This window comes from Chanos chanos, chromosome 6, assembly GCF_902362185.1.
Source record: "Chanos chanos chromosome 6, fChaCha1.1, whole genome shotgun sequence".
Taxonomy (NCBI): domain Eukaryota; kingdom Metazoa; phylum Chordata; class Actinopteri; order Gonorynchiformes; family Chanidae; genus Chanos; species Chanos chanos.
Genome location: NC_044500.1, coordinates 13,679,011 through 13,703,689, shown reverse-complemented (window position 1 = coordinate 13,703,689; position 24,679 = coordinate 13,679,011). Strand labels below are relative to the sequence as shown.

Here is a 24,679-nt window from a genome sequence, read left to right as displayed (position 1 = left end):
ATATTGTTAGGCCTTTACATTCTACGATGTCACTACACTCACTCACACACACACACACACACACACACACACACACATTCTTCTGAATCACATTCAGTTTACCCAGTAGCCTGTTAAAGAGACATGGATGGGTTTATTATAATCATTACCAATTAACTATCACATACTAATAATAATAATAACAATACAAGTTTATTTAGACCCCAATATCACTATTTACAGTCTCAAAGGGCTTTACACGTCTATAACAAAGTCAGATCAAAATTATATTATCCATACGTTAGAGAAAATAGATAAGTCCTTAGTCTGGTTTTAAAGGTATGGAGAGAGTTTGCCTCCCTAATTCCTGTAGGTAAACAATTCCAGAGGAAGGGAGAGTGGTAGGAAAAGGCTCGGTTGCCAGCGGGCTTTTTTTTAAACTCTTGAAACGACCAACAGTCCAGAATCTTGAGATCGCAGGGTCAGATAGGTAAGTCATTATAGTTCATTAAGCTGACATTATACTGATTTTATAATAACCGTTGTGATCTTAGACTTTTTACAGGTGAACGGTACAGATGAATAGACTTTTACTTACTATTCTAACGCCGTAATTTCGATTTTAAGCAATTCACAATGTGTACCAATACATGTGCCCAGGCATGCGTTGTTGCCATGGGAACGAAACTGAAGTTCGCAGACAAATGGAGAGAGTGTGTCGCAACGGGTAAGAAATGACTGTTTTACCTGAAGGTTCTTTTAAAATATTATGCGTGTTGTTTGGGCATCTAGATGTTTAATGTGAAATTTTTCAGTCAGTTCTTTTTCTAGATACTTTACCCTTCTTTTTCTGTGATTCCCACACAATCTTTGAAAGTTTCTTGATTGTTATATAAGGTTGTGAAGCAAGCCAGCAAACGTTAAAAAAAAGTTCTGACATACCAAATATGTGTGATCTCACAGTCTCAACACCTTTAAATTACAACTGTTTAAAGTGATCTCAGTGATATCAAAACACCTTTCTCCATTATCTGCCCTTTGCCTGGAGTTTAGCTAGCGGTAAACCAGCTAATGTTCTTACAATATGCACAGACGTAGATTTGTACCATCATTAGGCTGAGAAAGCTACACCTGTGCAGCCCTCAGCGATGTCTACAACTAAAAAGAATGCCAATTTGAGGGTGCATACAAGAGAGACCCTCAATGGCAACACCCCGGCTGGTTGTGGCAACAAAAAAGACAATGTTTCTTTACCCACGCTGCCCTCCCGAGGCCTCCAGTCTGGGGTACTCTCCCCACATCTAGCTCGTCTGTCTGTGGTTGAGCTTCCCCGCCTTGTAGCAGCAGTGGGCACTGAGATTTCCATAGGTGACTCAATAGCAATTGAGGGCCCATGTTTAATGGCATCAGTGCTGGGAGCAGACATTCCAATCAAAGCTACAGACTCGCCACAAATGGATATGTGCGTGTAAGTACCAAAGTCGCCTGCGCATCTTCTGGAATATTCTGGAATTGTTCTCTTAATTATGACTTTAATTGTTATTGTTGTTAAATGTTCATCATATTAACCACGATATTTATGATTTTGTCCAGTGTTACTGATGATGCGCCCTCTGAGAGGCCCAAGGAGCAGCATGAAAAGACAAAAACTAGAAAAGAAAGCAAGCACAAGTCTGAGCCTCTCACAGGTTTTGAAGTAGTGGAGATATTTGCAAAGAAAAGGCATTTAGGGGAGCTGGAGTTCTATTACTTGAAGGTTGTGGAAGATGTACCCTACAGGTACAGAGGCACAACCATTCATTGTTTTTCATGCCTCTCTTTTTTGTGTAATAGTAACGCAGTACTTGATGATACTTGAAATAATTCAAACGATATTCTGTACGACATCAGTGTATGTTTACGTTCCAGTGAAGTGAAACTTAATGCTTTTCAGACCTGTTTAATACTACTAGGTCGCTCAACCTCATGAACCACTTGTTTTAATTCCAGACCATATGACCTGCGTGTGGTCCCACGTAGCAAAGCGGGCTTGGATCACTACATTTTCTCTCCCGCCTCAGTGACGCACGTTCAGGGTGGCTGCAGTGCGGAGATTGTAACTCTCGCGAGATGGCATCAGGAAGCCATCCTCTGGAGAGCTCTGAGAGACATTCCGTTTTTCAGAGACTATTTACTACGCAAGTCTCTCAAACGGTGATTCAACACGATCTTATCTTTTGCACTTACTCTTCATTATTTCACTTGTCTTCAGCTATAACACATGTCTAACGTTATGTATCAGTACTACTGTTGCTTCCTTTAGTGGACAGTTTTTTTCCTGACACCTCATTTGGACTGATATAGCACAGTTAGTGAGAACAGCAGAGAGATGAAGACATTGTATTATGAGAATTCGTATGTGTGACTTTGTGCATTGTGATCTTGTTTAAGGTGGTACAGGAACCTGAGGCTGGGGAACCTCCAGCGCATCAGTGACACCCTTCAGGCTCAACTTCTGATGTCAGTCCCTCATTTCAGAGAGGCTTTGTTTCACATTGCCGGGTACTATTTTTTTGTTTGTCTGTTTAGTTTTTTTTTTGAGAGTTACTATCAATATATGATCCTATTTGCAAAAATGTATGTTACATGCAATGTAAGTAAACATAGATTGTAGAAGTTGTAACATCTTCAAAAAAGAATCTGTATTTATGATATGCCTGTTTTTGACTCTCAGACTGATAGAAGAGCTTAAAAAGGTTTGCTGGCTGCCACGGGATGTCTCCAAAACTTACACACTTCTGGATTTCCAGACTGTTCTTAAAAGAAAGAATCAAGAAGCTCAGGGTATATTAGAAAAATTCCTTCAGTGCTGCACTCTGACACTAAACATGGTAATAATCTGTCATTATTAGAGAGAGCCTGATATTGTGAATTATCCTTTTTTTTCCAGAAATGACCTTGTAATATGAATCGTTCTGATCGTACAGGATCAGCTGAGTAATTTTTAAACGCACTTATTTGAATATGTATACCATGGCCACGAGACAATAACTATTATAGTGACTGACCATTCTCAGGTTAAAGAAGAGAGCTATGGAGCTTATCAGGAGTTGCAACTGCGAATTGAACGTTCCAAAATCAGTCCACATAACCAGCCCATGCATCTTCAACATAGCCAGCCCATGCATCTTCAGCGGGTCCAGCTGCGTGAGCTACAAAGAGAACTGGGCCAGGCTGAGAGAGTCATTCAACGTCTTGGAAACATGGCTGCTCTTGTGAACCATATGATTGTACAATGCATTCTCTCCATCTTCCAGCAAGAAGTCAACTTCTTTGTCAAAGATGTATTGAAGGTATGGGGCGATGACTAACTACATATGTGGATATTCACCCTAAAGCAGAACTAAGTCAAGAAAGGAATTGCTTAGCACGATATCAGTTCCCCCTGAGAATACACAATGGAATAGACTAGAAGTCAGAATGTTTGTGAAGGTGTAATGGAAAGCAAATGATGGTAACCTACATTAAAAGAATGTGAAAGTGGTAACAGTATGAACTGAATGTGGACATTATTGGAATTTTAAATTCAGACAGAAAGGGTGGATTTGTTTTCTGGATGATTGATCTCACTACTGTACGTTTGTTTCAATTATCTTTATAGGGGGGGCATCCAGAACAGGTCAGTCTCTTCCAGGCGGAGCTGGTATTTGGAACAGATGGTCAGCTGACCCTCTTTCCACCAATACACTTATTTCAGGAAGTGTTACTTGGAGCAGTGGCATCAGTGGCTGACTCTGTCCTGCAGGTGACGGGAGTCCTTTTGAAAGTTTGAAAACAATGCGATCTTCATTGTTTTTTGAGATACATAGGTTTTCAAAAGGCTTTAGGTTTAGGGTTTGTTCAGTCATTACACTTTGCAATTTATAAGCAAATCAAGCGCAAATTTAACTGCAATTAGTTTAGTAGCATTTACTTGATCCTGTCGAGGCAATGAGTTTGCATGATACTTTAAAATAACGTTCAATTAAATTTTACATTGTGTTTTCACATAATCACTACCTGGATATATATATTTCTTGATTTATATATTTTTGTTTTACTTAATTTATGGGAGTTTTTTTGCGTGTATGTTTTTAATAATTTAGCGCTGAGACAGAGACAGGAGATGTACTGACAAAATACACGTAATCTTATCATTTTTATTTATTCTGGATAACTGAATTCCTGCTTGGCTCTGCAGGTTTTTGACTCATGCAAAAATTCTCCAGACTTTAAAGACTACATGTCTGCTAGTGCCTCCTTCATCAGGGACATTCAAGCCTTGACAACAAGCACCACAGGTTTGGATCAAAGCCTGAACACCAGCAGCACTAACGTTAATTTTCACAATGTTGTAATATTCCTTTGAGAACTTTGTGTAGTAATTTGATAACCACTCATCCCTTATTTCCTTTCTGTGCCTTCCTCCCAGCAGCTGAATTGAAGGACGGTGAGCTCACTGCTGTTGCCAGTTTGCCCTCTAAAAAGAAAGCATGTGTCATGCCCATTTCTACATCAGTGTTACCTATGATTAATCCTCTGAGTGTTCAGGGAGAGAAACTGAGAGGGCATTACTATCCACTATCAAGAGGACAACTTGAGAGGCAACTGAGCCTCAATGCCTGGGCTCATGAAGCTCAGTGGGTGGAGTCCACAGTCTTGCAGGTATGTTATAAACTTACTGAGGTTTACTGTGTTACTGTGGCAGACTGTGTAACTGTATCTTGTAAAATACTTGGTCAATATAGATGCAGCAACTCTACAGATCTCAGCAGAAAGACGGGTTTTCCTTTGCCTTTTTACAGGGTGCGACAGAAGTCCGGCAGCTGTGTGAAGGACATTCCTGGTTGGTGGATATTCATGTGTTCACAAGTGAATGGAGCCATGCTTCTTTGGAGGACATGCGGGGCTGGTCCTCCTTCAAGTATGAGGAGCATATTAAGAGGGTTCGCTCTTGCACTGACAAAGTCCACACAGTGCCCTCTTTCTTCACTACATCCAATAAGCTGTTCACAATCCATTGCTCTCACATCCAAGAGAGGATAGGTGTGTTTCCTTCCCTATATCTGTGAATTACATGTCTTTGTTTTACCATGTTACTGGAGATATATTACATTTTCTTATGCTGTTTTCTGGCATGGATCAATTGACTGTTTCAGGATTCCTGTTAAAATCTATCGACGAGGATGTGCTAAAAATGCTGAGTGAGGAATTACAGTTACGCTCTGATGCCTTAGTGTCTGAGCTGAAGAGAGCTGTGAAGGGGCTTATGTCAGAGCCTAACAACTTCAACGACTTTACAAATTATGCAAGCATGGTATTACCACTTTCTTAACTTTCTTTGTAGCCACACACATTATTGTTTTGAGGAAGCTGCCAAACATTTGTTGTTGTTGTTGTTGTTGTTGTTGTTGTTGTTGTTATTTCAAGATAAAACATTGGGAGGGCAGGTCAGACAGTATGCAGCAGCAGCTGGAATATGTGCACTCCCTCCAGGGGACTGTTCAGACAAAGTACAGACAACTGACTTCAGAGGAAGTGGAATTAGAAGACCAGGTTAGGAACGAACACAATGAACCAGGGTTGCTGGATACTTAATGTTCATTCTGATTATCATAGTAGCATTATAGTAAGGACCAGACCACTGTATGTTCCTTTCTATATGTACCTGTATTTGTTAAAAAAGCACCTTTACAGCTTCATTGTTTTTGTGTAAGCAGGTGCTAGACCTGTGGGACCAGTTCACAGCTCTGCTGAAGCGAGCTGTAGAGACTGTTAGCCATAGTCTGCCCTCAGTGGTTAACAACCTGGATAGCGCTTTCTCTTCACTGGCAAAGGAGCTAGAGGGCCTGGTGTCTACTGCAACTACCGGCCCCTATGTGGACCCCTCTCAAAATGCTGCCCAGTTGCTTAATAATCTCAGTTCAACGTGCCGACAGATGTATAGAATTGCATCACAACTGAATGAGCTTAGCAAGACCAGTAAAAACCTGAGAGGTGAGAAGCTAGACATGAATCAAATGCCAGTACCCTATCATTTGTGGAAGGATGATTATGCCACCCATTCAACAATGGATTAATTGCCTTTCTCAGGACACCCACTGGATCTGACTTTTGTGGTAGAAGCAAAACGGAGTATAGAGGCACGGAAAGATCTATGGGAGCTAAGGAGGGTCTCCACTGCCCAGATCCAAGAATGGAGGCTCCTTCTTTTTAGCAAGGTTTGTATTTGAGTGCTCTTCTGCCTATCAATAGACTCATGCAAAGGGATGCTAAAATGTAATATATTCTAATCACATTTGCCTGTCAACAGTTTCCAGTGGCTAGCGCCCAAGACAAGGTAAATGAATGGCTACAGAAGGCCACGTCTCTCACAAGAACAATCCCCTCTCGTGATGCGGTACTTGAGGAGACCGCGCAGACCCTGGAAGAGGTCAAACAGCAACTCTCTGTACTGGCCAAGCTAAGCAGCCCCACACTCAAACGCAAGCACTGGATAAACATCTTTAAAGGTTAGAATGTGTACAAGGACAATGAACAGATTCATTGCATACAGAGAAGAGAACAGAGAATCATATCAAGAATGTTACAGAATTATATTAATAGCTGCATTGGTTGCGCTTAAAATTTGATTATCCCATGTTGAAATTTCACAGTCAGTTATTTAGAGACAATAGAAATTTAGAGATCAAGCGATATTTAGAGACATTTCAATAACGCCTGCGTAGTTTTACAATCACACATGGAGCTATTTTCAAGTATTCTCATCACTGTATTTGCCCTGGTGAGTGCAGATTATATAAGTATCAAAAGTATCTCTTGGTGACTAAAGGTATTACACTAGTTGCTGTGTACAGAGTATGGGACAAAAGGCACAACTGTGTCCAGATTAATTATGCATCTCTTTCTAGGTATAGGTCTTCTTTATTCCCCTGCATGGAACCTCACGGTGGCTGATCTTATGTCAAAAAATGTTTGGAAGCACAACGGTATAATCAGCAAGGTCAGTGCAATGTTTTCCAAAGATCAGTCTGAGGGACTCTAACATTCATTTTTAGCCGTTACCTTCATGTCTGTAATTTTTTTCTGTACTAATATCATCACAGTAGGTGTTGGGGGAATTTATAAAACTTCAGTAAAGGAAGAGTTGTCACTCTGTTTTCCCATCATCAGCGCAACTAAGAGCAGCTAAGGTTAATCCAGTGTGCTAGTCCATGAGGTTCATTTTAGACATCATTATGTTTAAAATCAGCATTTTACGTCACAGCTACTCCATGCAATTTCTTGAAATTCTTGAAAAGTGCTATAAAAGTACTACACCTCTCCATTTGTCTGCACTGTTGGTCTACTAAAACTGACCATAAAGTGGGGTTACACATTAATTGTCTTCATCCTCACTCTTGAAAAGGGTCATGAAGCATGGTCACAAAAATTAAATAATTATTAATGAATGATTTGACTTAGTGACTTATCACCATGATCACAATGTAATGTACATTATCCATAATATATCATGGAGATGGATATATGGATGTATGGATCTTATTTGTGATAATTCCAGCAAAGATTATACCTATCATATTGTTTACGTATGTTTGGACCTCCTTTAACATTTTCAGATCTGTCAAGATTCCAAGGCTGAGACAGACATGGAGCAGGTGTTTCAAAAACTTCAGCGGTTCTGGGAGGTGGCATCATTCCGGCTGGCAAAGTTTATCATTACTGTGTGGCCAAAGGAGAGCCTGGAGTTGGGAGAAGAACACCAGAAGAAACCTGGCAATCCCTATCTTTCTGCCCAAAATTCTGCCAAACAGTACTCTTATGACAGTGGAACATTCACTATCATTGGTAAGAGAAAAAATAATCTGTATGTTTTTATTTTAGTTTAATTTTGTTTCAGTTTGGTTGGTTTCTTTCACAAATATCATCTGTGATGTTTAATGCCACTGGGATCACAATCACAGGATAAGAAACACAATAAAACAATTCTTGCAAGAATATGCTGCACAAAACAGCTTTATTTGTGCTCTTTAAAACAAGCTGGATTACAGGTTTGATTCACATTTCGAAAATTAACGTAGATTGCATACCACTCTATCTTATTGCTGTACGTCTCTTTTCTGACCAGGTTTAGAAGCAGTACTGGCACAGACTGAGGACAGCATAATGACTCTGTCCAACATGTTGCTCTCTCCCCACGTTGCTGATTTCAGAGAGGAAGTTGAACATTGGATACAGCTTCTGCAGGAACTGGGTAATGTGCACTAATTGGCCATTCAGACACATGTAAATATAATTCCTTCACTACTCCCACAGGGATGGTTACTTACTAAAATCTTAGCTGGTCTAAGAGAAGAATACTTTCACATGTTACTGCATGTAGTCTAAGTAAGGGATTTTTTTTGTCTTTTTTGTGTTTGTGGACTCTAGAGGAACTGCTTGATTTTTGTGAAAGATACCAGCAGAAATGGGTCTTTCTCAGCAAAATGTTTTACGAAATAACTGATTGCACACAAAAGGAAGAGCTGGTAAGTTTGAGATACAGAGTGCTCTATAAAACTGTTTCTCCTTAACTGTTATACAGCTGTCATATCTATCACACAGTTACAGCATGTTGTAACTAGCTGTATCTAGTACTAACTAAGTGACCCACTAAATGTTTTAATGAATTCTTATACTTGTTACAGTTGGAGATGTTCTCCCCAGTGGACAAGATTTTCCGTGAAATCATTCAGATTACATTACATGATCCACATGTTTTGAATATTGTTCAAGTCAAGAAGACCACAGAAGCAAATAGTCAGTTCCAAGGACAAAGACTACGAATTCTCTTCATTGAAGGACTCACCACAATGGAAGGGATTTCCAATCAATTGCTGTGTCTTCTTGACTTGCCTCGTGAGCAGTTTAAGAGACTCTACTTCCTCAGCAATGACGAGGTGATCAAACTTCTCTCATTGCAACCAACACCTTCATCCATTTTACCATTTGTCCGCAAATGTTTCAAAGGGGTACGCTGGCTTGAGGTTGACCAGAATAGTGACAAGCTACATGAAAATGACAGAGCAGATATCACTAATGAACTGGGTTTATCAAGCAACCAATTGAGGGTCAAGGGCGTGTATGGAACCCTTGGAGAACATGTGCCTCTCCTTTTTCCTCTTGAGCCAAACCTCAGCCCCTTACTGTGGCTTGGATTACTGGAGCAACAGCTACAAAAAGCCACGAAACAGCTCATGAGTGAATGCGTTGTTGCTCGACAATGCTGTGATACACTTGAATGTGATCAAGAGAATGACAAGGGCGCAGAAAACTTGTCACCTAGAGCTCCTCACTTCTCAAGCTTTTCGGTCTTGATAAATAAGGAAGGGGTGATATCAAAGGAGAATGAGCCACCCACCCTTTTGGACCTTATCTCTGAATTCCCCCTGCAATGCATTTTAGTGGTGGAAGAGGTCTTGTGGTATACTTATGTCCAAAAGGCTCTCCTGAATCGAGCTCATGTTAAATACACCAAGGCACAGAATGCAGCCAAAATTCAGAATCTATGCAAAGCCATTCGTGACCTCAGCACAGACTCAGGTCACAGAGCAGTGGCATCCAGTCGCTTAGTGACGTCACTCCGTTCCTTGGTTTTACTAGTTATGAAGCATGCCCAACAGTTTGTTGAGATCTCGGAGGTGCACGGTGACCTGTCATCATCTTTTGAGTGGCAGAAGCTGATGAAGTATCATCTAAGCTTGGTTAATAATTCAAGTCATAGTGGCTGCTCACTCTCTCAGGAAGATCATTGCAAGGAACAGTTAATTTGTGTTGATGTCTTTGGTGCACAGTTGCCCTATGGCTATGAATATATAGGACCAGAGAATTGGATGATGGTGAGTACTCCTTCAACAGAACGGGCAGTCTTGGGCATACTCCTTGCCCTCACTAGCTACAGGTCTGGTTTCATTAGTGGACTGAGAATGTCTGGTAAAAGCAAGACTGCGGTCCACTTAGGACAAGCATTGGGTAGACAGGTGGTCACCCTCACATGTTGTAGAAATACAAGTTTTTCAGTTGTTCAGCAGATGCTGCTTGGTGCTCTTCAAACTGGAGCCTGGCTAGTACTAGACTCTGTGGATTCACTATCACATGGGATGCTGTCCCTTCTGGGGCAGGACTTGTCAGATATTCATCAGACATTGTCAGTATTTCAAGGAAACATTCAGCAGAAAGAAATTGATGTCACTATGGCTGATACATGTACCCCTCCAAACGAGGATAAGCCCTCATCAAAGAGCAAAGATTGGGATTTCATCACAAAGGATTACAAAATACTGGATGAAGATGAATGCCCAATGTTATTTGCTGGTAAGAAAATAATGGCAAAGCTGAACTATGGATGTGTCATGATTTCTTCAGATGGGTATTCAGCTGAAGTGCCAGAAAACCTGAGAGTAGCAACCAGACCAGTTTCATTAACTCAACATGACTGCAGGATTGTTGCAGAGGTCATGCTTCTGTCCCATGGGTTCTCTGAAGCCACCACTATAAGCCAGTGTTTAGTGTCTCTCTTTAGCCTAGCCAAGGATTTACTTTGTCTTCTCGATTCTGCCACTGATGCTCAAATCTCCTGGCTTGTTCTTCTGAGAAATGTCATTACTACATCTAAATTGTACCTACACAGCAACAGTAAATTTGACCATACTGATAGGAATAAGGTTCTTAGAGATGAAGAGAGAAGAGAAAGTCTTTCTGATACAGTTCTTAAATCATCCGAAAAAGAGGCAGGAGAAGTCAGAAGTCGTCAACCACGTCAGTTTAAGTGTCCCAATAAATCTGCTGCTGTTGTAAATGCTGTGTTAGAAGAGCAAGCAGTCATTAAAGGTATAATGTCAGTCTTATTGCCTGCAATCTTTGATCAGAGGAGAGCCTCAGAATTCTGCAGAATTTTGGAAGAAATATTCCCAGCTGCTCGGTCCTTTCCAGCTGTCCAGCAGTTCATTGAGGAATATGAGCAGAATATCCTCAAGGATGCTATCACAGAAGAGTTGCAGAAAACAGGATTTTATTGTGACACAAGTCTTCTTCACAATACCCTAAACCTTTATCAGGCCCTGAAACTCTCCAGAGCAGTCGTACTCATTGGACCGGCAGGTAGTGGTAAAACAACCTGTTATCGAGCTCTTGCAGGAGCACTCCGTAAACTTGCAGCGTCAGCTGCTGAAGCTGAATCAGAAGACGCTCTCACTACAGAAAATGATTCCTCAAAGAGGTTTTCTCATTTCAGCTGGAGTTCTGTGGAAACAGTAGTCCTATTCCCCAATGCCTTGTCCTATGAGGAGTTCTTTGGAAGCTACAATGAACAGCAGGGATCCTGGTGGGATGGTGCACTCACTAAAGTTCTCAGAGACTCGGAGTTGTATGATTTTTCAGTCAATAGTCCAGCCAAGATCAAAAAGAGCATTTTGCACGGACAAAAGGTGAAATGGCTAGTACTAGATGGGGATCCCCTGAGCCAACCAGGCTGGTTGGATATTCTGTGCACATTTAGCATCCTTGAAGAACCCTTTCTTTGTCTTTCGTCAGGGGAGAAAATTTTTCCATCGTGTGAAGAATTCAAAATATTGGCTGAGGTCACAGACCTTGGTAATGCTACTCCTTCGGCAGTGACTTGCTGCAACCTGGTTTACATCTCTGGAAAGGACATGTGGAAAGCTGTGTGGAAAGCTGAAAAGGATTCTCTGTACAGGGAGCTTACCCTTGACCAAAGCACACTGAAGATGTGGAGTTACCTGGCAGATGATCTTTTTTCAAGCACCCTGACTTTCCTCAGGCAACAGACTCTTGCATCAGTGATGTTTTATGATGAATATGAGGTCAATATATCAAGTAGTAGAGTGACATATGGACTGCAGGAAATAATGTCATTTGTGAGAATCTTCCGTGCCCTTCTAGAACAATTTGGGAAAGCAAAAGGCCTGAAAGCTACACTCAGACCAACAGAGAAGAGAGGTACTTTTTCTTTAGTTCATTATTGCTTTTTTTTTTAGTTTTATTAAAGTATAAATAGTTTATCAATTCAGAGTAATTTCTTGATTTTTTTTTTCTTTTGTTCTTTAAGATGAGACACCAGATGGATCTAAGCAATCCTGTACAGATCCCATTATCTCTTCCACTCAGCAAGAGTTGCAGAACAGGAATCTTTTTGTGCTGGCCTATATTTGGGGATTTGGTGGTCAGCTTCATCCTCGGTTAGACACCAGTGTATTACGTAAAATAGTAAGATGTACTGGTTTTAAAGCAGTTGTGTGTTTTTGTGTATGACATCTATAACACTAATTTCAGACACTGGCCACAGTTTGACCATTTTGCTCGAGAGGCACTGTACAAGAGCCGCTACAAAGTGGAGGTGCCTCCTGAGGGGACAGTGTTTGAGTACTTTTTTGACTTCAGTGATGACCAACACTTCACAGCAAATGCAATAAGCAACACCAGGAATGAGTGTCCCAGCCTGTCCTACAGATCAATGCCCCAGGTTTGCTATCTTATAAAGCTTTATACGGTGTTCATCTTCACACATCAAAGTGGCCTTTACCCAGAAAATTGTCTACTTATCCACCAAAAGTTAAAAAGCAGTGTAAAAAAGCTCTGCTCTTGTGTTGGTTGAGTAGTGACTTCACCTTTTTCTGCCCACACAGTATGAAAAATGTGCATGTGTCCTAGACCTACTGCTGGATGCACATCAACCAGCACTATTGGTGGGAGAGTCAGGGTCAGGTAAAACAACGCTTTGCCAGTCTTTATTAACACAAGAAAGGCCACATATACGCCTACCAGCTAGCCCACTCCTTCAGTCTGCTGACTTGCGTAATATACTTGAAAAAATGGGCTCCCAGAAGACTCGAATGGCCACCACAGGCACCTCCATCAAGCAGCCTGGATTGCTTCTGTTTGTAGATGATTTACATGAAGCTCCTCTTGGTGAGTCTTAAGAAAGAGTAACTAGAAAACTGCAAATCTGAATGACACATTTGAATGAACCATTTAAAAGGAAAATGTGGACTGAGTGCATGAAATGTCATTTCACTACATAAACTAATGTGAGAGAAGGTTTATTTAAGGCCAAAGAAATAAATATCTGTTGGCTGTGTTTGTGATGCAACAGGATGTTGAATACAGTCTTTGCTCTTTATCTGCAGATGTTTGTGGGAAGACCTGCATGGCACTCGAGACATTACGTCAGTGCATTTCTAGGGGTGGAGTGTTGACGTCAAATGGCTGTCACTTTAAGCTATTCAGTTCTGGAGCTATCAGCTACCTGGGGACTTGTAGTACATCTGGAGTAGGCAGCAACAATTGGCTTTCCCCTCGACTCACCAGACTATTTACTATCTTGGTGCTTCCTGTTGTTACCAAAGATGTACTCTTTTCCATGCATTCAGCAAGGTTATATCAGTGGCTTAGAGAGTTCCCGTCCTTGTCAAGGGTTGCAGACATGGCAAAGTGCATTATTACTGCAACACTGGATTTATACCATGCTGTGTGTGAACAGTTTCCCCGCGATTCACGTAGACCTCATTTTGTTTTCTCCCTCCATGACATTGAAAAGGTGTTCCAAGGGATGTACCTATGGGGACCACGTATGCCATTCCAGAGAAAAGTTAGTGTTTGCCCCCAAACTGCTCTCTCATCGAGCTCTTTACCTTTCTTTTCTCTAGCCACATTTGGACCTGCAGCAAATGTGCTCAACATTGCTCGTCTGTGGTTGCACGAGTGTCTCCGTACCTTTGGTGATCGTCTGTCGTTAGATCAGGAAAGGCACAATCTAGTTTTAATTCTTTCCCAAGTCTGTGATAATAGTTTTAGCAGCTGGGTTTTACCTGTTTTGAAAACCAGTGGAGTAAATACACCAAGCCCTGTTCGTCTATCACCCGTCACAACCACAGGCAGTGTAAAGGTGATCCAGCAACAACCCCCATCTCAGATGCATAAAGATAAGAATGAGAGCATCTTGCCAACCGAAACATTGGTAAGATCCCCCTTGCCAAAAGAGGTTGGAAACCTCATGGGTTTGGTGGAGGAAACAGAGTTTTCTGAAGAACAGAGCAGCTCGGAGCCTAACTTTCATTACAGCGGAAATTGTGTAGACTCATCCAGTGAAGCCTCAGAGGAAAAGAGTAGAAATAATGGCAAAAACACGAAAGATGACCCTAACACAGATGAGTCTCATTCTGTACCTTTAGATAACATAGCCACTCATGCACCGGGGAACTTCCAGCCCTCTCCTCCCAAAGAGGCGAAAACATCCAAAAATCCACATTTGAAAAGAATTCAAAAGCTTCAGTGGCCACCAACCGAAACACACACTTCAGAAAAAACAGGGGGGGCAAGCCCTGTCGAATTACCCCTGCACCTACTGCAGGACATGGCATATGCCATTCACAATGTGATATTTTGTCCTGAACTGTGTGAGCCTCTCCACTCTAGAGCACAACAGTGTAGTTTTAAGCGCAATGCAGTCTACCAGGAGAGAGATTTGGACATATTAGTGCACCAGCTTGCACTCACAGTTAAGAGAAAAGAGAAGGAAGAGGAAAAAGAATTAGACAATAAGGACCATAACACTACCAGCTGTGCTGTGCACAAGCAGAGAGTGAAGCAGCTTGTCCATGTTCTTCGTGCCTTGCTCATTCCTGGTGGTCATGGGGTTCTGTTCGCGGCTGCCAGGAACACAGGCAGGAAGACCACAGTACGTCTTGCAGCCTGTCTGACCAGATACAAGCTTTTTGAGGTACACCCCAGAAATGAGTCCAAATTATGGGAGATGCTGAAAGAAGCTGGAAGTCAGGTTGGGGTACGTGGTTCCAGTGTGGTGTTTCTAATCCATGAGGAGACCAGCCAAGACATTAAAGATAAGCTACTGTTTGTGATGGCTAATGGAACATTTCCCGGGCTTTACTCAGACGAAGAGCTGAAGAATCTGGCGCTGAAGATTAATGCTGTACTTAAGTCACACAATCGCCCGAGCAATGACCAGGCTCTTGAAAAGTAAGGTTTTAAATTGTCAATTTAAATTTCTTCACCATTGGAACTAAATATAGTGCACATAGAACTCATTTCTCATTTTTTTCTACTGATCTTCATGCCCTGAAACACATTTCATCATTTAACTTGTGAGGAAATATGTTGAATTAAATACAAAAATTCACAATGTGACATTGGAATATAAATGCAAGCAGGAAAATTGGATCCTAATGATCCACACACAGTTTAGACTGAAGTTATGGCATTAAAAAGAAACATTAAATCAAAAGAACTAGAACATTTTCTTTCTCATTTATATCAACCTCTAATTGTTGTCATTGTTTCAATATAAAATATTTGGGAGGAAATCAAAAAGGTAAATGAAAAGCTTATTGACTGGACAGAGAATGTTCCAATTCTTTAACGAATTTTGTTGGAATAGACTCATTATAAATCATGCACCAAACCAATTTTTTGGCACTCCACTTATATCCAAATCATTTGTTTGCCTTTCGATCTTGCTGAGATGTAAAACCAAAAGAATTGTTAACTTTCACTTGTAACTCTGTTTCGTGAACTATTAACCTATATTTTGCTTTAAAGACCAATATTCAGCGATGCTTCTTCTCCTCTGTTTATCCAATTTACAGCTGTTTTATGGAAAATAGAACTGAAGTAGATGTTTAAATAAGTAGAAATAGTAAAAGTCATAGTAACAGTAAGTACATCCCTCCTTTCATTTAGATATTTTAGGGATATCAAAAGGAATATGCATGTGTTCCTTCTGCTGCCATTAATTCAAGACACCAGCAAGAGACAACCAGGAGAAGCCACTTTGGTTGCAAATATTACCAAAGCTCTCAGTCTCTCCTGTTATGTTGAAGTATATCAGCCTTGGAACACAGAAACTTTGACTGAAATTGCTACTTGCTCTCTGAAGAAAAATCTTGACGTTACTAAATTAAATTTTCAAGGTTAGTTTCTAAGTCTTTCTGTCTTCTCATTTTTCAGTGTACTAAATGTTAAAGAGAAATTTCTCACAACATGTTTGTTTGCATATGAATGTATGCTCATTTCTGTTATTTTTACAAGTGTTACATTATTCATTTTATTTATACAGTTGACAAGGATGACTTAGTGGCCAGTATTTCTCACGCTATGGCAGGAATTCACCAGTCAGCAACTGAATATGCCACAGTTTTTCTAAACATGCAGCCTTTCAGCCCTCAAACCCATGAGGAGCTGATGGCACACTTCTTCCATCTTTGCAGTCATCTTTCTGAACAAGGCAGAGATCAGGCCAACAAGTATGGGTGAAATAAAACAAAAATGATAAATCATATATCATGTGATATAAATCATATATTTTTAAGATCTCTTATTCATGAATTACAAGTTTATATAGTCCTGTTATCTGTATATACTGTCACTAAGAAACTGAACGTTTTAAATGTCTCCATGTCTTTTTTATGTCAGAATTGCAACTGTTCTTGCCCGTGTAAAGGCCATGACTGACAAGGTTGACCAGTACAGTCAGGAAGTGTTGAAGCTTGCATCCAAAGTTGCTGAAACAGAAAAGGTATTTGAATTACATCTGTAAGACATTGTAACAGTTGATGGGAACACTCTTCTTCTAGTTACAAATACAGAACATCAACCAGTCTGTTTTCTACCAAACACATAAGTGCAACTAGCATTCAGCACATGCTGTCCACCTCAGTACAGTGCGAACCCTAATGAATTGATTTACTAAATGCTTTGATTGCAGGTCGAGGCAGTTGACAAAACAAGAGGCTTGAGTTTTAGAGAACGCCCTTGATTAAACCTTTCATTTACACCCCTACTTGGTCAAACATCTGAGACAGTATATTGAGTGTTTACAGAATTATGGGTAAAGGCCGTAATTAACACTTTAATTCTAAATGATCATTGTATTTTACTTTTTTGCCACATGCACTTTTTTCCCCTAGCTATAGCATATATACGTAGCCCGTGGTAGCTACATTCACAATTTAGGTGTCATGTAAAAATCTAAGCTGAAATTCAGTGCTAATGATCAATATACAAGGGTGTCAAAACCTTTTCTTTTATATGAAATAAAGTAAAATAAAGTATAATGTACATGCATACATAGAATAAATACATCATTTTTATGAATAGACTAACAAATCGTTTTGAAGGCATTAGGGAAATTAACTTAAAGAATTTGTGATTAATTTGTTCATTCATTGTAAAACCATCCATTTACAAATGGATTTACCATTATCAGTGCCGGCTCTCCATGCTCTGAAACTGTGGCATTTATTTCCTTAATCATTCTTGAGTTGAAAGTCGTCTGTTTTTTGAAAGTTCACCCCAGACACTCACTTAATTTTCTTATAGTGTCTGGAGCAGGTGCAGAGTGCAGTGGACGCTGGGCGCTTATCCTGTGAATGTAGCCGTCAGCACTGCCTGTTAGAGGAGAATCGACTCGCTCACCTTAAAGAACAGTCGTATTTAACCCAACAACACATGCAAGAGGTCACATTTTAATGAGACACACATTTTACACAGATTTTCAATGAATATACCAAACGTCTGTCAAATTCAATGATGCTATGATGTTCTAATGATGAGTGACGAATCTCCTTTTTTATGTACACCATGTGACCAGGCAAGCCCTTTGTATCAGGCAGCTGTTAAAGCACTGCAGTCCCTTAGCCAGTCAGACCTGGATGAAGTGCGACGCTATCGAAATCCCCCGGCTCGTGTGGTTATGGTCATGGATACTTTGTGCAGGATGTTCAACCGTCCACCCAACTGGGAAAGTAGCAAACAACTTCTTGGGCAGGCCAATTTCTTTCAGGTCAGAACCAGAGAGACGTGCTGCCTACATATCCATTATCCATAACCATTATGGATTACTGTAGTGGTAAATTTTAATATATATTTTGAAGTAAAACTAAGTGATATTGCTGGTGTTTTATCAGTTTGCTCAATATTCAAACATTCTCTTGCTGCTTACCTGTTTCAGGAGCTGGAATTCTATGATGTCACCCAAATAAGTGATGAGCTGTTTCAAAAACTGGGCAAAATTGTCGAGGAACCAAATTTCCAGCCAGCCACCGTTCGTGGCGTGAGTCGGGCCTGTGAGTCTCTCTGTCGCTGGGTTCAGGCAATATACCAGTACGCCTGTGTCCAGCGCAGAATGGCCCCGCAGAGGGCGCAAAGAAGTCAGTTGGACGAACTCATGGCAGAGAGCCGCGCACGACTACGCGAGGCCAGGCTGCAAGAGGAGGCTGCTGGGGAACAGCTGAGAAACCTGGAGAAGCAAAGGCAGTTCATCAGCAAAGAGCTAGAGTCTTTGTCTGCCCTGCTTCACAAAGCCAAAACTAAAGAGGGTTATGCTGTTGCTGCTATCCAGCAGCTAGGCTGCCACATAGCTAAATGGAAGGAAGCACAAAGGGTAAACAAGTACCTCATAACTAGTATTTATCGATTTTAAATTTTTTGTGCGTGAATTTAGTTCTGTCTTTTTTTTTTTGCATCCAAACTCTTAAGTTAAAACAATGACTGATTTTCTTCTCAATTTTCTTTTTCTTCTCACCCAGGAGACAGAGGTGAACAATCAGACCATTTCAGGTGACGCTCTGATTTTGGCTGCTGCCATCACTTACTTGGGCCCATTTAGGCCTGATATTCGTTTAGAACTGTTGGGGAAATGGCGAAAGCTGTGTCTCACTGGTGGCATTGACAAACGGCCAAGAGATCCTCGGTCGTCGCTGCTCAGCAGCCCCGAACCAACCCCTGCTGAGTGCCCCCTTTTTGTCCCAATTCCCATGTGTGAGGAACCTCAGGTGGCTCTTGCTCGTGTAGTGGGACTCGATGAGCGTGTGGCTGAGGGAGTGCCTCCATGGCTCATTCTGAAACTACTGCTGTGGGGATGCAGGGTCCCCTGGGCTACACGCTGGCCTTTGCTGTCTGAGATACAGCAATATGAGGAGCTCAGCTCCAGGACCCCATTACTGACAGGTCAGCCCCGTTTTCAAATTGTATGTCCTGTTTTCATACTAAATGGTCAATTCACAAAGAATGTGAGTTCATATGAACCACTTATTACAGGAAAAGAGTGTATGTTAACTGTATGTTATCATCAGGACTTAAGGCAAATCCTTTACATGTGACATCTGTGAAACTTACTGGACATTTTTCAGGGAAAGATACCAGCATTCATAAGGAGGGAGAGTATGGGCTTTTAGTCTGTGCTGATGATCCAGAACTGCTGGACAAATTGAACCAAGGAGCAGAAAAAGGTACCTTTTTACCTTTATTTATAGTTTTTTTAATCTGATTTCATGCTTATAAGTGGCCTAGTGTAAGCTGTTGTAACTGCACCTAGCAGCAAAATCAACATTAAATTGTGCACTAATGTCACTCTTGCAAATGTCCTTTGTTAAGGTCTAAAGGTACTGGTTACCCATGTTGAGAGAGCGACACCAAGCGATGAATTTCTCGAGCTGTTAGTGCAGCCAGCTGGAAGCTGCTCTCCTGGTCGAAAACACCCCATCAAAGTGGCCCATCCTGACTTCTGCCTGTCTCTAAGCACTCCACTGCCTGTTCAAATCCTGCAGTCCGGTACAAGAGACTTTTCCCTCAATAAGAATTAGATTGTAGAGGCTTGTAATGCTTTTGGAATTCACATATATTACATTTTAATTAAAATAATGTGTTTTGTCGTATACCATAAAGTTATGCTACATTAGTCCTACATCCTCGTGTCTGTCTCTTCTCCTTCATTTTCCCATAGAGATTCACCCTTCAATATTGGCTGCAGTTCAGCTAATTGACCTCTCTCTGAGCCCCACAGAAGTCAAAGACATTATTCTAATGGAATTAATGCAGTCAGAGTGTCTAGCGCTATGGAAACACCATTGCCAAGTGAGGAGAAACATAAATACACTACAGGTCAAACTAAATCAAGCAGAGGTGAGTTTGTGAAAAAGAAAAAAAAAATGACGTTGTTATTTCTATGACATTCAAATTTGCTCAGCAAATGTCCCGTATAAAATTTTACCCATCGTCAGGTTTCTCTGATGGAATACATCCTAAATTCCTCCACCCCACTTCACGAGGATCCAGAGTTTTTACCTCATGTGTCAGCATATGAGAGTACCTCGCAAATGGTGGAGTCGGAAATCCTGGAGCTTAGTCATGAGCTAGATCAAAATACATCGCTACTGAATGATTACTACAGTGTGGCAGGGCTGGCCACTGCCCTCTGCCAGGCTTTACAGGAGGTGGCCAGGCTCTCTCCCTTCTATTTTTTCCCCTTGCGCAATTTTTTGCTTGTTTTGCAGGGGGCTTTAGCCCTGAAGGAGCGCTCATGTGAGACAAACAGTAGCAAGCTTGTGACTGATATAGTCACAGCAGAAATTACCCACAGAATTGTGTCCCATTTCTTGGCTCAGTACCAGCCATGCCTGTTCCAGAGCCATGCCGCGTTGCTAAGGTTGCTGGTGTCGCTAACGTTCTTTGCACACACTGAGGTGTGTTCCGAGGTTGAGCACGTGACTTTCCTCAGAGGGTTCACTGGCATGGAGTCTCCGCAGGATGTGAAAAACTCCATCTCCCCGTGCCTACAATCTCTTCCTCAGCTCCCAAGCTGGATACCTCCTCATGCAAGGACAGATGTGCATCTTCTTGAGAGAATTACACCGTTTAAGGGCCTGGTTTCATCGTTTATGACCTCATCCAAACAGTGGCAGGAGTATTTTCATTTTCCGTCATCCACGGTGGTGGGCTCTGTTCCCTGTCAGACCCACTCTCACCTATCCACATTACAACGTGCTCTTCTCTGGAAGACCCTCTTTCCTGAATGGTTGTCAGCAGTGGCAGAAGACCTCGCTGCCTGTCAGCAGGGACACCCAATTCAATCAGCAGTGGCAGGTATTCCTTACCCTGGCTCTCCAGAGGCAATTTCACAACTTTTGCACAAAAATGAGGGCCCTGTGATTGTTGCCCTCCCAGACTCAAGCAAAGAAGGATGGGAAAGCGTTCACCCTTTTCACTGGATTGAGCAAGTGGCTCGCTATCAAGCGGACAAGGAAAAGGTAAGCCAGCGTATAAAAAATGGTCACTTTCAAAGTGACCACAAAGTACTGCAAACAAAAAGTGTGATTACGTCTTTGAAAATAGATGAACAAAGGAATAATTTGTGAATTGGGTGTTTCCACCGAATTACTAAAGGGAAGTTCATTCATTCATTGTATAGTTGTGCTCTTTCTAATATTTACCTGCATCAGCTTTTAGGTCCATGATATGAAATGGTCCCAAATGCAGTGAAAAACGCACAGATTTACCATGTCATTTTGCATTTGCTAGCTCATTATATGCTGCAGGTCACTGACAAAATGTTTAGGAACGAGGGAAATTTTGGTGGGTTTGGAGTATTTGAGCTAGGGGGCAAGAAGATGGGCTTTGATTTGGGTGTCTCCAGGGTACAGTTAGGGTGGTAGATTAAGCTAATTTGTCTACACCAGTGGATGTCAAAACTATCTGAAGTAAAGACAGAAGCCCAGGGAAGTGCTGTAAAGGATTTGGAAACGAGTGAATGTCCATTTTAATTAGAGTTCTATTTTAGATGTTAAATTATAGTACAATACAGGTATGGGTTATTACATATCCTGTACTTTTTTCATCTTTAGTGGTTTTTGGCATGAGCATCGCATTACTCACATCCTCTATGTTAACCTTTTTATCAATAGATAAGAGTGATGGTCATTTCCTTTGGCGCCGAGTGCCAGAGAGAAGCTGTTCTTTCAGCACTAGACACAGCTGTACAAAATGGCTGTTGGCTTGTCTTGAACAATTGTCATATACTTGACCACTGGGACGATGAAGTTGTACATCAACTGAGTCAAGTAATATCTGGCACATCTGAAGGTGAAGATGACTTCCAAATTCTTGTCTTTATCCTCAGTCATTACCTGTTCCCACTAAGAATTTCAGTAATACTTTAAAATAATAAAACTAATATTTCAAGACCCTCTTCCTGTGCTGTATGACTGTAGTGCCCAGTCCTTATCTGTTCTTAACTGGCAGGACCTCAAGCCAATCAAGAGGCAGAAGACGGGCTCGTTCCAATCAGAGGGTGTACCAGGAGACAAGTGCATCCTCATTTCAGGCTGTGGTTTATAACCAAAGAACATAAGCCATTCTCTGTTCCAGGTACTGGATTCTGCCACTTAGGGGTTTTTTTTGTTCTACACTGAATATTGTTGTACTTTAGTGTTGTTTTCACTAATATGCTCTAGAGATAACAAAATCAAGAACAAGCTAGTCTGTATGCAATGACTTTCCTATTCTTGAAAATGTTAAGAGTAAGCAAAATATTAAGATTGGAATGAAATCATCAGATGTAATCAAGAAAATCAGGAAATGGTGCTGACAAAAGCATGTAGTATACGAGAGAGCAATCAACATACACTACAGCATTCTTCGCGATTTTCTTTGCTTACACGTGGCCCATATCTTTCTCCTCGTTCTCCACAGCCGTAGTTAGACTGCATGCCCTTCGTTTAGTATGCAGTTCCCCCAGGGATCTGAGGGAAGAGCTGTGTTCTGCCATTCGACTGGTTGTGTCCTCTGCTATCTCTGCCGACTCCCCTCGCCCTACTGTAAGCTCGCTGGAGCCTCTCCTTCGATGTGGTATCCTCCACTCAGTGCTGATGCAGAGGCAGGCCTTCAAGCACCTCGGCCAGGGAAACGTTTACAGATGGTGAGGGACAGCGGTTTGCGGAGTGCAACCAGGCACTGCCAAGAAGTTGAATGATGAGCGGTAAATGGACGATGTATATCATCTTATTTGTAATGTTCGCAGGACACAGGAAGATCTGATTACCCTCTTGGAAGTCCAGGCCCATGTCACCAAACACTGCAGCGATCCTGCTGGCGCACTACACTATGTCGCAGGTGGACATGCTTGACTCTCCTCAATCTTGACACACAGATACATTGAAATGGAACACATGGAACACCGCTGTCATTCTGGTCATCATAGAAATAATATTGTACTGGACAATCCAGTATGTTAAGGAATATGGTTTTAAGGTTGAAGATTTTTATGTCAGTTCTTTGGGTGTTTGTTTCCACAGCCCGTCTAGTGTATGGTGGTCATGTTTCAGACTGTGCTGACCTAGAGGCAGTAGAAGCTGTCTCCACAGCCTGTTTAAGGCCAGAGCCTGAACTGTGGGGGAGTGGCCCTCACACTCTTCCAGAAATAATCAACACCTTTGGACCTTATGGTACGCAAGAACTGCAGTGATACTGTACAATATAACATAAATTAACACTCCAATTACCTTATAACCTCACCCTCCTTATTCTTACAGACTTGGATACTGTGCTCAGCAGTCTTGAGCATCACGTCCATGCTCTACCAAGCAGCAGTGACACCGTGGTACTTGGCTTCAGCCCTGGACTGTCTATAGAGATGGTGAAACTGCAAAGCAGAACGCTGAACGGTCTGTTGGACCAGTCCGAGAACACACAAAGTACAGGCAGAGTATATGATAATGTCCCACACCCACCCTTGGTGCCTTTAGACACCAGGGGAGTCAAAAAAAGGCTACAAGCCTTAAAGGGTAGACTCGAAAGTGGAGAAGATAAAAGAGGAAAGGAAATGGGCAGTGTGCCCTCCGGTCCCTTGCATAACTTCCTCCAAACAGAGTGGAATGGTCTAAAAGAGATGGTGGCCTCCTTTCTCGTAGACCTCGCCAAGCCACCTCGATATGACAACGCCATACGCTCCCCTGATTTCATAGTATCAACCCTGTCCCAGCTGGAGACTCAAGTAGACCTGCTCACAGCCTATCTATGGGAGAGGAAATCCAGCGATCAACCTGCTGTTTACTGCCTGTCTGCCTTTCTAAATCCCCGAGGCTTCCTGGCAGCCGTGCGAAGAGAAGCTGCCCAGACCAAACAGAGAGATATAGGCCAAGTCTATCTGCACTTCCAGGTAAATCAGTACTTTGGACGAAACATTAAAAATACACAGCGGTAATCAGTAAGGTTCATCTCTGTCAAAACAGAACCATCATCTATCCCTTTCTTAGGTGCTGGGTGCTGCAGTATCTCCTGCCTGTCTTCCTGCCAGCGGAGTTTACATATGTGGACTGGATGTGCAGGGTGCGCTGTGGAATACAAGACTTGAAGCTCTTCAGGACACTTTATCCCCACAGCCCTGCCCTCTGCCCCTTGTATGGGTCAGAGGTCGAGTGAGGAACAGTGACATCGCTACATCTCCTGACAGCTCAACCAGCACTGCATCTCTGCCTGTCTATCACTGTCCCCTTTACCTGGACACACAGCTGGGCAATGTCGAGAGGTGTCTATCTGAAGAGCATATTGTCACTCGTGTGCCTCTTGTCACAAAATTAGATCCAGTGCTTTGCACCCTAAGACGTGTTAGGTTAGTGAGTTCACTGAGAGACAGCAGTTACATGGCCAAGATTTGAATTAGACAAGCAGTCATTCCAGGGGAAAAAAATGTCCAAACAATTTAGAGAAAACCGGATACAAGAAAAAGGTAGATATGAACAGTGTTGGACCACAAAAACCAAGAAGCCCTTGTGAAATGCCAGTTTTCACAGAAATGAATATTGGCATGACATAAATACATGTATTTTGTCTCAGA

General features: G+C 41.7%; 1 protein-coding gene across 1 annotated transcript; it reads left to right on the top strand.

Moving 5' to 3' along the window:
* Positions 1-1,127: 1,127 nt before the first annotated feature.
* Positions 1,128-24,500, top strand: dnhd1 (dynein heavy chain domain 1). The gene is made up of 43 exons (XM_030778047.1): positions 1,128-1,441; positions 1,573-1,758; positions 1,969-2,172; positions 2,410-2,520; positions 2,693-2,849; positions 3,036-3,311; positions 3,620-3,763; positions 4,199-4,298; positions 4,433-4,662; positions 4,803-5,043; positions 5,157-5,314; positions 5,718-5,994; positions 6,091-6,218; positions 6,311-6,509; positions 6,909-7,000; positions 7,617-7,845; positions 8,126-8,251; positions 8,428-8,525; positions 8,685-10,223; positions 10,260-10,671; positions 10,711-11,994; positions 12,104-12,233; positions 12,328-12,517; positions 12,681-12,963; positions 13,182-15,030; positions 15,751-15,958; positions 16,135-16,313; positions 16,483-16,585; positions 17,389-17,526; positions 17,660-17,851; positions 18,020-18,451; positions 18,597-19,017; positions 19,200-19,298; positions 19,444-19,620; positions 19,793-19,971; positions 20,070-21,095; positions 21,750-21,927; positions 22,087-22,212; positions 22,537-22,762; positions 22,865-22,956; positions 23,139-23,288; positions 23,376-24,001; positions 24,099-24,500. Exons 1-43 carry the CDS (start codon positions 1,128-1,130, stop codon positions 24,498-24,500), a joined length of 13,911 nt encoding a protein of 4,636 aa, XP_030633907.1.
* Positions 24,501-24,679: the final 179 nt, after the last annotated feature.